The sequence below is a fragment of the Cetorhinus maximus genome, chromosome 3 (genome assembly GCF_964194155.1).
Source record: "Cetorhinus maximus chromosome 3, sCetMax3.hap1.1, whole genome shotgun sequence".
Classification (NCBI taxonomy): domain Eukaryota; kingdom Metazoa; phylum Chordata; class Chondrichthyes; order Lamniformes; family Cetorhinidae; genus Cetorhinus; species Cetorhinus maximus.
Window position 1 is genome coordinate 46733382 of NC_135881.1, and position 14564 is coordinate 46747945.

A 14564-nucleotide genomic window follows, 5' to 3' on the forward strand; every position below is an offset into this window, starting at 1 on the left:
GTAGTCGGCAAAACTCTCCACAAACTATCTTTCTAATTTTAGCATTCTTTCACCCAGTTTCTTCCTCTTTTCTCTCCTCAACTATGGAAGATGCTGATTTGTGCTGAATCATAGGTCCATAGGCGTGGGCGTCCCTCCAGTAATTTTTATTCATTGTGAGGGTAGAGAGTGACTCTTATTGATGCATTTTTGAAGTGTTCTCTTTCATCTTGGGAAAACTAAATTCTTACCTCTGTTAAAAACAAAAAACTACTGCGGATGCTGGAAATCCAAAACAAAACAAAAACAGAATTACCTGGAAAAACTCAGCAGGTCTGGCAGCATCGGCAGAGAAGAAAAGAGTTGATGTTTCGAGTCCTCATGACCCTTCAACAGAACTGAGTAATATTAGGAGAGGGGTGAAATATAAGCTGGTTACATTTCACCCCTCTCCTAATATTACTCAGTTCTGTTGAAGGGTCATGAGGACTCGAAACGTCAACTCTTTTCTTCTCCGCCGATGCTGCCAGACCTGCTGAGTTTTTCCAGGTAATTCTGTTTTTGTTTTTTTTTCTTACCGCTGTTAGTGGTTCTGGAGGTTCCAGAGGTGGTGGTGGTGGAAGGGACAGAGAAGTTGAACTGGGTGGTGGAAACATGTCAGCTGGAGGCGGTGGTAAATCTAGGCTTGGGTGCTCTGTGTATCTCCCTGGTGTTGCTGTGGGTTCTGTTGATTGGAGCACTGGAAAATCTGGCATTGTGGTGGTATTCCAAAAGTCTGAAACTGAGGAGGCTTGCGAGGTAGCTGTCATTGCTTTTGCATTGCAGACTTGCTCTGTCTGATTGATGTCCTGCATTAGGTCCGCCATTAAGGCATCCAAGTCGGTGTCTTCCAATGCATTGAGAGACTCTAGCAGAATAAATAAGCAAAAGTAAAAATGAAGAGTATTACAAAAGGAAAAGCAACTGTAAACTTAAAAATCTGTTCTGGTGGGCAGCACTGGTTTACTCCCTAATCACCTCCTGGATGCTATTCTGAGTCCAGCGCTGAAAGTCTCTTTCACCTACCATGCCAAGGATTCTACATGAAATGAACTTTAACGGGGAGTGGGACTAAATTGGACAGCTCTTTCAAGGAGCCAGTAAAGGCGTGACAGGCTGAATTGCTTTCTTCTGTGCTGTAAGAATCTATGGGCTGGATTTTACATTCCCTCTGCCCAGGGGCGGGTTTGCAGGAGGGGGGGTCTGTGAAATGCCATGGCTGCCATGCCCTCCATCTACCCGTCCACCCTTACCCCCACTGCAATTTAACCAGCGAGGGAGCTGCTGGGTGGCCCTCCTGCCCATGTGGTCCAACATTTTGATTACTTCAAACCAACTTACAGGATTCACTTACAGTTGAGGGCGTTAAGTGGTTAATTAATGGCAGGATTTAACCACTGGGATTTAACCCACAATGAGAGAGGCCATGTCAAATGTCCAGCTCCCCCCAGCTTTCACTGCATGGGCTGGAGGCAGGCAAGGGGTTGGTGGCTCTTTGATGGGCTCCCTGGGCCCATCAGAGCGTCCGCTCAGATCTTCCACCCACCCCAGGTTCTCCTTCCCCACTGGCCCCTGGGTGGGTCGGGAGTGGTTTGGGGGGTGGGGGGATGATGGGTAGGGAGGGGGAGGGTTGACCTCGGCGCACCAAAAAAATCCAGCCTTCGATTCTACAATTCTGCTCTCAGCATAATTCTGAATGAGCCACAACAAATATCTTAGACTTTGGACGAGAAATTCATTATCGCTTGCTTTTGGGTGCAAAACTGCATGACACACTTCGAGCATATGTCCAAACCAGGTGGCTCAAGGCTTGGTGGAAATTGGGCACCGGGCCAAAGCTAGCACTAAAACTCAGCCTCCTGGTAAAATGGAGGACATATATTATAATCAAATATAACAGCTACCATGCAGTGATATTATCTGAAGACGCAGACGATGGGCGTGAACTATCCCAGGATGCAATTCTGAAGTTAATGTGATTTCAAAATAAATGCTTACAACAGGAAAATGTCTGTGTGTGTGTCTGAATTAATTACCTGGCACACTTCACAATCTCATACACATCATTACTGAGATCTAAAAATAACTGATCTGTTGTTCTAGTAGAAGATGATATTCAATAACAATCGTTGGTGTTGACTAGTGCCCCATAGCTGTGTTTATAATTTCCACAAATGTAATAATGGCGATTGGTCATTTATAAGAGGGAATAGAGAGCCTTATGTCCAGCTTTGCTGATGACACCAAACAGAAAATTGAAAAGGGCCTTTGATAGATTAAGTGAGTGGTCAAAACTGCAGTTGATAAAGGTAAAAGTGTGAGATCATCATCTATGGACCTAAGGAAGATAGATCAGACTGTTTCCTAAACGGTGTGAAACTAAGGGAGGAGTCGTCTCAGATTTGCACAAAGTGTGATAGTGGGTGGGGACAAAGTTGTTTTACCCGTCGGCAGCAATGATGGATTTTCGCGCTGTATCGTCCCCTTCCCGCCTCATTAATTATGTAGCAACAGGAAGCACTCCATCTCGCTGATAGGTGGCTTCAGATTTGTCAACCACACCGTTACCTCACTGCTTCCATACGCAGGGTGCCATATTTAAACTGCAGCTGCATGCACACTTCTCAATGTTTGCAGCCCAGGACTACTCCCGTGAAGAAATGGCCCCAAAAGCCAAAAAGAGTGCAGCACCCTGATTCAGGGATGCATCTCTGGGATGTCTTCTGGACGCTGTGAAGGCCTGTGACGATATCCTCCACCCCAGCTCTGGCCACAGGAGGCCCATCAGTCTCACACTCCAGCTCGGGAGGCAGCGGCAGAGGTGGTCAGTGTCAATGCTGCACGCAAAAGATCAGCCATCCAATGCAGTAAACGGATGAATGATCTCATCACTCTAAACTCACACACTCACAAGGCCACCACACACTCACTAGCACGTCACTCACGGCCAGCTCAAGGGACATCACCACTCACTCTCTCACACAATCCCTCACATCACCATCTGGCCCCATCTCCACAGGACACTGCCTCCTTAGCCACTATGTCTTGGTGCTCCCTGGACCTCCACAGCGGAGGTGGAGGTGACCTGCTGACTGCCAAGCCCTGTCTGTGATGACTTTGGCAGGCGCCCTCTGGAGGGCCGAGACCTGGAGGGCCCCAACCTGCTTTCCGGGTCCTGCTCTGTGACAGTGGCACTCTCCTTGGCCTGTGGAGCTGGAGCTGCTGGGGTCAGAGGAAGAGGGGATTCGGATGGATCGGACACTCCTGGAGTCACCTGGGTGGATGGCCCTGGGTGTGCACCTGTTGATCCTCCTTCCTATGGGTGCCCAATGGCCCCAGGCTGACTCCTTGAGGAGAAGGGGTAGCTGGAGTGAGATCGAGCTGCCCTATACCCATCTTGCTGTTGAAGGCCAACTATAGCGTCAGTGATAGAGTTCAGCCCATGCAGCAGTGCAGGAGTGATGATCTGGACCAAGGTCTCCATGGCAGCTGCCATCCTACTAGTGTTGACCTTGTTGCATTGCAATGCTGGTGCTATCACCTCAGCCTGAAGGCGGACGTGCTCCTCCATCGTGCCTTGCAATCTGAGGAGTGCAGCGGACATCCCTTCCTGATGTTCCCGAGCTTGCCTTTGCAGCTCCAGCAACTGTGATATGATCGAGTCCAGAGGCTCATCATCTGACTCAGACTCAGCAAATTTCTGACCTCCAGCAGTCCTCCAAGTACCAGAGACCTGGGAAGTCCCTGCCACCGCCTGCTGTGGATCAGACAGTGCGATGTGCTCACCAAATTGTGATCCCAGGGCTACTCTAAAGCTAGGTCCCACCGAGATGTGTGCCTTTGCGCTGATGGAGGTGTGACAGGACTTCAAGGAGGGTGTCTTTAGATGTTTCTTCAGAGGTTTCTTCGGGACTTGATTGGAGGCCCTGGGTCGTGGACTCTGTTGGCTGTTTGGCAGATGTGCCTGCGAAATCAAGGGGAGATAATTAGTGCATGGCAGTGGCCTTTGAAACAGGACACATCACTCACAGCATGGTTGTCTGATGGATGTTGCATTGCTGGATTCTCACTTGGTAGAGCACCGCTGACCTCAGCATCAATACAGGACCAGTCCAGATCCTCGCCAACCAGCTGGATGGCTCTGTTTTCAAAGTCTGTGAGGACCTTGATTTCAGGCATTCCTCCACCGGTAAGTGACCTCTCCCTCTTGTTGTGTGCCAGCTTGTCCTGAATAAATAGAGATGGAGAGAGTGTAAGCAGGATGCCTGCCAGGCCAGTTGATAAGTATGCCTGGCATGCATGAGTGGTGAGTGGTTCCATGGATGGGATGAGGACAATGAAGGTGTGTACGAGAGAGTGAATAGTGATGTCCCTTGAACTAGCAGTGGGTAAGGGTCCTGTGGATGTGTGATGGGTTTGTGAGTGTGTGAGTTGAGAGTGATGAGAAGAGTGACTTACCCTGGTGGAACGGAGGAGATCTTTCATCCTCTTGTGGCACTGGGTGGCCGTCCTTTCTTGCAGGGCGTTGGCGCTGACCACCGCTGCCACTGCCTCCCAAGCCGGATTAGTGAGGTTGCTGCCCATCCTGTGGCCAGAGCTGGGGTAGAGGGCATCACGGCGGGTCTCCACGGTGCCCAAAAGGCGCTTGAGGGACGTGTCATTGAACCTGGGGGCTGCAGTCTTTTTGCCTTTCAGGGCCATGTCTTCTTTGCAGCAGTTGTGGGCTGGAAGCACTGAGAGGTATGCACGTGGCTGCACTTTAAATATGACGCCCGGCGTGATGAAGTGGCAAGGTGCCCGCCATGGAAACGGCATATTTCCCGGGAATGCATAATTAATGCAGCGGGTTTGGGACGGTATGGTGTGAGAAGCCACCATTGTGGCCGGTGGATAAAACATCGTTTTATCTGTCTGCTACTGCACTTAGCACAAACCTGGAACGATTCCGCCCAAAGCTCTGGTTAGACCCTATTTAGATTATTGTGTTCGGTTTTGGGCTCTGCGCCTTAGTGAGCATATAGCTCTCACTGAGTTAAATTATGATGACCAGTCGGTTAAAAGTAGAAACACTGTTAAAATGAAGGCCTCCTTAGAAGGTTTCAACAACTGATCAGTGTTTTGTGAGTGGATTGGTCACTTGTCCCTCGTCCTGCTCTTGCTAAACTGGAAGTTTGAGGTGGGCTGGGCTCCTGTTTCAGATTTTTCACTTTTTAACCTTCCACCAGACCTTTTTGGGGGTTAAAGTTACCCCTGATCTTTCTTCTTCATTCATATCTTTGAATGTTTGTGTGCCTTTCTGTTTGTGTTTCACACTTTCTCTGTACGCCGCTCACAAAATTTCTTTCATTTCTTCTTCTATTTTTCTGTCACCAACTTCTCATTTCTGTCTTGCTCTTTCTATGATTTAGTTGCTCTGTCTGTATCCTTTCTCTCCTATATGCTTCCCACTGTGCCTCTATGTCTCTCACATATATGTTCCTTACCGACTTACTATATTCGTATCTTTGGCACTAATGATCAGGGCAGGCCGTGAGTTGAGCAACAAGGTTGGAAGTCTCTCTCCCCCCCCCCCCCCACCCCCCCACCTTAAACCAATTTATATTTCTCCCTTCTTCTAACTATGCTTCAGTTCTGCCGAAGGGCCATGAAGGCTCGAAACGTTAACTGATTTCTTCTCCGCCGATGCTGCCAGACCTGCTGAGTTTTTCCAGGTAATTCTGTTTTTGTTTTGGATTTCCAGCATCCGCAGTAGCTTTTAGCTTCTTGTTTTTAAGGTTGGAAGTGGCTGTCTTCTCTCAGTAGAGAGAGCCCTTTCGAAGGTGCAGCAACATACATAGGTATTTGGGACATCCTAAAGTTGTGAATTGCGGTTCAGTAACACAAGTTATTTCTTTAGAGTTTATTTCCCTCACACCTTTTAAGCCAAAAATATCTCTCATTAAAAAAAATCTGACATATGAGGAGAATTGTTTTTTCTTCCAATAACATACTGTCGAGGAGAACAGCCACATGTTGTGCAGACACAGAGTTTAAATAAAAACAAAAAATGCTGGAAATACTCAGCAGGTCAGGCAGCATCTGCGGAGATAGAAAGGCAGCTAAAGGTCGATGACCTTTCGTCAGAATGACACTGAAACGTTAACTGCTGAGCAATTCCAGCACCTGCCGTCTTGATTTCACATTTCTAGCATCCGCAGTATTTTGTGGCACAGGCCTCTGTTCGGCCGAAGGATGTTATTGCCCTAGAGGGGGTGAAGACGGGAGCAACGAGATTGACTCTGGGCGTTGGAAAAATAAGCTGTGAGGAAGGATTAAGGAAATTGGGCTGGTTTTCTTTCCAAGAGCAGGAATTTAGGAGTGATCCAACTGAAATTTGCAATGTGATGCAGAATTCGATAAGGGTTCAAAAGCCAGGTGACATAAGTTAAAAATGAACAAGTTAAGAGTAAGAAAAGAAGTCAGACCAAACTTTCCAGTTCAAGGTGAACCGGAACATTTAAACATAAACCTTTACTACACGTTACACTTCATGCATTTACCTAATAAACGTTACACAAAGATGCTCTTACCATTTACATCCGTAAAGCCAATCGAGAGTTTGAACTCCGAATCATGTTTGGGTTTTGTAGATTCAGGTGGAATGGTATCCACTCCTAAACTCTGTAAGAAAATTTGAAGAGTGAAACTTTTAACATTTTTAAATCGCAGGACAAAAGCCAATGATAAACAGGATGCAAAGTTTTACAGATGTTGCGATTTTAAGGATAGGGCTAAAATTTGGGCTGCTTCAGGAAAATCCTTCTTTGTACGTTGAATTGCTTTTGGGGTCGGGGTGATATTTTCTGTATTTAGAAATCAAGAAGTCTTTTGGCATTTCTTTTCCTTTTAAGAGCAGCGAAGAGAAATGTGAATGGCTTCAGTTTTCCACTGGCGAGCTTGAGATGTGGGATTTTGCCAACCATACCTACAAACTTCAAGGACTGAACCTTATGTTCGTCGGGCGTGCGCAATAGGTGGGCCTGGAAGTGGACAGGAAATGTGCTTCTGCTCACGATTGGCCCCTGAACGCAATTTCATGCTGGCTGGCCAATTAATTGGCAGCCAGCATGAAATGCGCTGAGAAAGGCTCAGCGCTGTGGGGGTGGGGGTGGGGGTGGTGCGGGAAGAGGGCGGATGCCGAGAGAAGGGAGGGTGTGGGCTTGCGCTCCCTGAAGACTGACAGCTGCTGTGGAGCTACCTCAGGGAGCTGCAGTAATTTAAAAATGAAATAAGCTCAATAAACTGCTGCAAACTGTGACAACACTGTAAATGCAAGCACCTAGCAGCAGGCTACATAGCAGATCATCCTTCAGACATCTTCTTTTATTTTATTTAACATGGGGCATTTCATCCCATCCTGGATGTAGTGAAAATGTGAAGGCCGCCTGGCCGTTTGGCCCACCCGCCAGCCGTAAAAGTAGATGGGCTGCGTAAATTCGCTGACAAGTGGCTCCTTAATGGGCTTAATTACCCGCTAAATTATCGGCAGGCAAGCTTCCAACTCCTGTGCGTGTCCACCGACTGTAATGTTGCACACGAGCGCGATGACGAGGGACACGCGCCCGGCGTCTTCTCGTGTGATTTCATGTGATTCCAGGTCAGGCACGAAGAGCGTAAGATTTTGGCCCAGGAAATGCTCCATTTCTGACTTAATGAATACACATCCTGGGGTTGATTCTGGTTTGATGTGTTTATCGGTCGGGCAGCGGGTATCACAATCATGGAGCCCACCTGATGGCAGCACTGAGAGACTCAATATACCTTGGTGGTTGGGCTGCGAGCATGTGATTGGCAAGTTGTTAGTACTGAATGGGCAGCTCACCAGTAGCAGAAGGGTGGCTTTTACATCAAGCTATCTGACAAATCTGGAGTGGGGGGATAGGGGAAGGAGGCGATCCGGGAGGGGACAAAGTGACCGGAAGTGGACTGGATCAGTTTTGTGAGGCCAGGAGATTTTATAAGCATTGTTTAAAGACTGGTGGTTAGATCACTCCAAGGAAGGGGCCAATAGGTGTGGAGAGTTTGGCTAATCCAGTGCTTCCCAAACTGTTTCTCAGTGTAACCCTGTTTTAATTTTTAGACTTCGTGTGACCCCAGGCAGAAAATTTGGTGGAGGTGGTGGGGGCTGAGGGGATGGTGACATGGGGTATGAGAATTGTTGAGTGGGGTATGGGGGGAGAGGCTTCAACCGTTGAGCAGGGGAGGGCCAGGGGCAACAGAAATTGAGCGTGGGGGGCATTGACGAAAAGCCAGGTTTTCTACAAAAAAATCCCCCCAGGACCTACTTTTTTTACAAGCTTTTTTCTTCAGCAGCAGTCAGGCCTCGGAGACCAATCTATTAGATTAGTTCACACCCACCAACAAAAAAACAAGAGGACTTAAAGGGGCCTTGCAGCTGTCAGAAATCAGTCTGAGCTCCATGGCAGCCATTGCTGCCCCTGAGCTTGTGACCCCAAAATCTCATCTCATGACCCCACTGGAGGTCATGGCTTAATCCCTGCCATTTGGTCCATGAAAATTCTGTTGCCATCCTCCAATAGGTGTAAAACTCCAATGTAATTATTTAAATAACACTCCTGCCTGTTTAGGCTGGCAACATTGGATGTCTATTTTCGGTTATGCCCGAGGATCACATTGGGCGGGTGTCTTGTAAGTTCTCAGCTGATGTGAGTCTCACCGCTCTTCTTGCTGCTGCTGTCCCATTTCTTCCAGGGGTTCGGGGGCAGGGAATGAGGAGGAGTGGGGGCAGGGGTGGGGAGGGTGTGCGGTGGGTATCGTCTCAGCAGATGAAATTCAGCCCCTTAGCCATAGCACAGCGCAGAATGTTAATACAGCTCTGGAGCACATGAATCTGTAGGACATTAAGCACTGGATTGGTACAGCCTGACTTACTGACATCTTGCAAGTCTGGTCTGATGGTGTTAAAGTTAAAATAGTTGCTTTTGCACATGTTATCAACCTCTGAGTTTTGAAATCAGAAATGAAAAACAAACTTCGTTTCAATTTGGCGATCATCTACTTGCAGAGTTTGAATTACAAATCGTATTTAAATTAATTTCATGGCTGCTTCTAGCTGTCTTGTACTTGTAATAGTGTATTTAAACCTCCAACCCTTGAGGTTTTTGAAATCCTGTATAAGAATGAAGCCAACAGCTGAGCAGCACACTGGAGCTCTTCAACAGTTGACTGTCCATCTGTTTAAAATCCCACTGAGTCCAGGCAAACTTCATTCAGGGGCATTTTAAACAGATGGTGCAGTGAAGTGTTGAAAAACCCTGATGCATTCAACTAGTTAAAGTGCAGGGGCAGCAGAGTGCATTGGACTGTTTAAAGTCCTGCTGGTGGTTGATGGGTGTATGCTTAGTTACTGAAGGAGCCTGTAACTGTCAGGTGGCCCCACCCCCATTCACACCCTCCACCATCAACAGTATCATTGAACCAATTAATATCACAATTGCAGCAAGTTCCAAATTCCTTCGGCTGCTCAATCATTGAATTAACAGCTGACTGGGTGAACTCATTCTTTGCTGGACTTTTAAACTCCCCCAGTGCAAAACTGCTGCTTTTGCTCTAAACGCACTGTAATAGAAGCTTTAGCAGTTTTAAAGAAACGTATAATTGCCCAATCCAATTTCCCTTTCTCAGGGAAGCAAACAGCTCATATGGACTAACTCAACAGATTTCTCAAATCCCACCACAACCTTGAGAAAGGACATGGGAACATCACCACTGCCAGGTTGCTGTCCAAGTACGCACCAACCCAACATAGAGAAATAATTGCCGGGTGAAAATCACAGATTCACAGAATTGTTATTGTGTAGAAGGAGGCCATTCAGCCCAGTGTGTCTGCGCTGGCTGTCTGAGCATTTTCCCCATAACCCTGAACGTTGTTTTTATTTAAATAATCATCCAATTCTCCCTTGAATGCCTCAGTTGAACCTGCCTTCACCACACTTCCAGGCAGTGCATTCCAAACCCTAACTACTCGCTGTGTGAAAAAGTTTTTTTCTCTCTTTACATTTGCTTCTTTTGCAAAACACTTTAAATCTGTGCACTCTAGTTCTCGATCCGTTTATGTGCAGGAACAGTTTCTCCCGATCTACTCTGTCCAGACCCCTCATGATTTGGATAACTTCTATCAAGTCTCCTCTCAGCCTTCTCCTCTCCAAGGAAAGCAATCCCAATTTCTCCAATCTTTCCTCATAACTGAAGTGTCTCATCCCTGGAACCATTCTCATAAACCTCTTCTGCACTCTCTCCAATGCATTAACATCCTTCATATAGTGTGGCGCCCAGAACTGTACACAATACTCCAGCTGGGGTCTAACCAGTGTCTTATATAAGTTCATCATAACCTCCCTCCTCTTGTACTCTATGCCCCTATTAATGAAGGCTAGAATGCTGTATGCTTTAGAAACAGCTCTCTCTACCTGTCCTTCCACCTTTAATGACTTATGTACATATACACCCAGGTCTTTCTGCTCCTGCACACCCTTTAGAATGGTCTCCTTTATTTTATACCATCTCTCCATGTTCTTTGTACCAAAGTGTATCACTTCATACTTCTCTGCATTGAACTTCATCTGCCACCTATCTGCCCACTCCACCAATGTGTCCTTTTGAAGTTCTACACTGTCCTCCTCACAGTTTACAATTCTCCCAAGTTTTGTGTCATCTGCAAACTTTGAAATTATCCCCTGCACACCAAGATCTAGATCATTTATATATATCAGGAAAAGCAAGGGTCGCAATACTGACCCCTGGGGAACTCCACTACAAACATTCTTCCAGCCCGAAAAATACCCATTAACCATTACTCTCTGTTTTCTAACCCTCAGTCACATCCTTGAACTTCCTACCTAACAACACTGAGGGAGTGTCTTTACTACAAGGACTGCAGTGGTTCAAGAAGAAGGCATACCACAGCCTTGTCAAGGATAACTAAGGATAGACAATAAATGTCAGCCTTGCTATCGACAGCTGTATCCTGAGAATGAATTTTAAAAATTTGTCCTGGCACTGGGAAAGGGTCTTTCCCAGTGGCAAGCACTCAGAAAATTGCCCAGAGACTGGCATAGAAAAAACAAAAAAAAACAGCAAGTGTTTTCAGTTCATCACCTGGTTTACTGCCATTTTAACCACACTCTGCTATCATTGCTATTAACCAAACACAGGAAACATCACTGGAGTAAATGTCCCTGCAGTTCTCTCGGGCTTCCACTTTAATGTTGAGGTTGGTGGAAAGCTTACAGAAACGTTGTAAACTCTCACTCTAGCATTTCTGCCAATCTTCTGCCCAATGGTGTGAGGTTAGTGAGGACCTCCCGTGGAACTTAAAGGCACTTCTGTACCATCAATAGCACCAATTTACTGCCTTGAACCACAGGGCGGTACAGGTGAATGAGTATTTTCGAAGCATCTATAGGCAGCTGCTGAGCTTGTGGAAGGAAATCAAATCTGACGACCTGCATGATTTAAGAATTTGTCCACTAGCAATGTTTCTTTTGTCTGTCAGTGAAATGATTGGGGAGGAACGAAAAGGGCTGAATCTGAGCCAAGCCCACAGAAGATTCAGTTGTTGACTGACTTGCCTGGCTTTTATTTTACCTGAAGCGATGTTCTAGGGAAAGGAAATCATGTTGGATATTAATGAGGGCCAGATACGGAGGTGTTGAGTATATCTGTTTTTATACCAGTCTGAAAAAATGGTAAGTAATTCCACAAAGGAATAGCATGCACGCCTCCAAAGGTAATTTAACACCACATCAAATCTAGAAAGTAGAATAACAAACAGCTGGCAGGATAGAAACCTGCCAAAACCTGCACTAGCAGCCTGGAGCAACATTGAGAAAAATTAGAATTTAGAAGAGGAAGGGCATAGATGCAGTTTGTTTCATTCAATCGCTAACAGAAATTATGTAAATTGTTGGCAAACCTTCCTGATGCTGAGATCCGAAAGTAAAATGCTACAATGTCATCTTTTGAAAAATGTGTTTGGTAAATCTTTTGACTTGCTTCATGTTTTGTTAAAATGACACAGGGGGGTATTTTACCTGAAGCAATGCAGAATTTCTTTGCTAATCTTTGAATCAACCGACATATCACAATTGAATGTGTAAATACAATTGTAACTATGTTAAAAATGAACAAATGATGTCACAGTGACAAAAGTGATCTTCCATCTCTTTTCCCTCCCAAATGCAAAAAGTAATCATTCTCTGGTGAAAAGAACATCTCTTTACTAAATTCAGTGAGTCCTGAGTCTAACTTGTAGTCGAGGTATATGGCCTACAATGCTTTCACTTTCCAACTGGAATGAAAACATTCTGATAAAAACATTTTCTCTCCTCATTGGTGGAATCCTTCTACCCTCTAATCTGCTTTGTAGTTAAATTGAATTTGTCCTTTTGGTTACGATGGGGTTAATTTTATGTTCTTCAGTGGAGTGCAAGATGCCGATGCAGAATGCACAGTTGGTCAACTCCTGCCCCCGTCCTTTATACACGCCAAATATTGTGGCCAATTAGCGGCCGCCCAGTACAGAGCCAGCCAATTATAGCTGTATAGGAAGCTTGCCTCCCAACCACAAACCCTTTCACTTGCTCCCTTCCAAGCTTGCAGTTAGTATCAGGACCAGTTCCTCCTGTCTGTTTTTAAATGCCACACCATGGTAAGCTCTTGTTACTTGAGTTAATATAAATAGTATGGTGCTGAATTTTTGTTGTAGCTATGTTCACATTGTAACATGAATAACGCCTTGGTGTGAGGGTTCTGAGAATTAGCACTGCAGGTCAGTACATCATGTGGTAAAGGGTTAATACTGTGGTCACGGCTACAATTTTAAAGTCCCCCTACTCTCAGAATCGGTTTTTATTAACCACTTTGGAGATGCAGAAAAGAAAAGGCCATTAAAGATCAGAAACATTGCCACTCTCCCCAGAAGAATCTGCCGGTACATTCAACCATGGTCCCGGGGGCTGGCCTTGTCTGCCACCCTTGTGCCGCCTTGTTTTGCTGGCATAAAAGATTCCCAAACATTTTTAGATCTGATGCCCGAAAAATCCAGTGGGTAACGTAAAACTGTGGACGATTGGGTTGTTAACAAGCTTAATTCACTTTTTAAAAATGGTGGGTGGCCTTGTGTATTTTCAGAGACTGGCATGTTTGGATGATGTTGGGTTGGTGACCCAATGACTTCACGCTGGATTCTATGCAAGTGCAGGGAAGCAGCACGCCCGATTTCTGAACATAAAATTCACACCTACAAGTTACTTATTTGAAAGCACAACTAACCTGTGTCAGCAGGTCCATCTCTCCTAGGAGATCACTGAACATGGCATCTATGTCATCAGTGGCATTACCTCCTCCGAACTCCATCTGTAAAGGCACAAATAGGCAATCAATATAGGAATTGATACATGGTGTTTAAAGCTCTGCTAGGAAGTTCTAGTCTCTGCGTATCAAGAATAAACATCAATTTGTGTAAACTAAACAGCAGACTTCTCTTTAATTCCACTTTTTGTTTTTTCTCTTAAAAGTGTTGGCTTTTTCTGGGGCACAGTCCTACAGGATACAATAGCCCCTCAGTTACCTTGTCAAAGCAGCCATTTTTCATGTGAAACCAGATAGTGAGAAGGTATTGCTGTAGAGTTTAATTCTGATTTCATCCAACATCACACTCCAGGAATACTGATGTCAATTAAGTCACAAACTGCTGCTCTGGTTGGGATCAACTAATTTAGTAATGACCAGGGACTGGCCTGGGAGTTTTCTGCTTGCTATCATGTCCTATGGTAGATTTACATACAATATTGAGTTTCATGGTTGTGAATATGGTGATTCAAAAATAATAAAATGCAAAACTATTTTTGATACTGAACAGGAAATCCAATAAAGAATTCTGACACGTGGCTGTTCTCAAGGTTATTATAAAGCTTAATGATTTAGTGCACTAAATTACGCACTAAGATTGATTTCAGATCATTGCTTCATGAAATGAAAGGCGAGTTATAAGACACTTGAGATGCGTAAACTTATATTTTCTGTTAATTAAATAACCTTCTTTCAGCAGAACAGTGAGAACTTCTGCTAAGTTGTTACTATGACCTGAATTTGTCACTCAGGCATGATTGGCGGGCCGGGGAGCAGACGGGAAATGGGCCCCCGACTGCAATTTCAGGCTGGCTAGCCAATTAACGGCCAGCTAGTGTGAAGCATGAAACAAAAACAAAAATACCTGGAAAAACTCAGCAGGTCTGGCAGCATCTGCGGAGAGGAACACAGTTAACGTTTTGAGTCCGAATGACCCTTCAACAGAACTAATTAAAAATGGAAGAGAGGTGAAATAAAAGCTGGTTTAAGGGCGGCGGGGTGGTGGTGGGGGGGTGGGGGGAAGTGGGGGACAAGTAAAGCTGGATAGATGGCCAGTGATAGGTGGAGATAACCAAAAGATGTCACAGGCAAAAGGACAAAGAGGTGTTGAAGGTGGTGATATTATCTAAAGGAAT

The 14564-nt window shown here is 45.5% G+C and overlaps 1 protein-coding gene across 2 annotated transcripts in view; it reads right to left on the minus strand.

Moving 5' to 3' along the window:
• The window catches only part of apbb1ip (amyloid beta (A4) precursor protein-binding, family B, member 1 interacting protein), a 172775-nt gene that overhangs the window by 83954 nt on the left and 74257 nt on the right, over positions 1-14564 (minus strand). For both annotated transcript variants that reach the window (XM_078538048.1, XM_078538054.1), the window contains exons 2-4: positions 13351-13434; positions 6588-6678; positions 558-886 (exon numbers count right to left, since the gene is read on the minus strand). In XM_078538048.1, coding sequence (XP_078394174.1) covers positions 558-886; positions 6588-6678; positions 13351-13434 — 504 coding nt within the window. The remainder of the gene's footprint in view (positions 1-557; positions 887-6587; positions 6679-13350; positions 13435-14564) is intronic.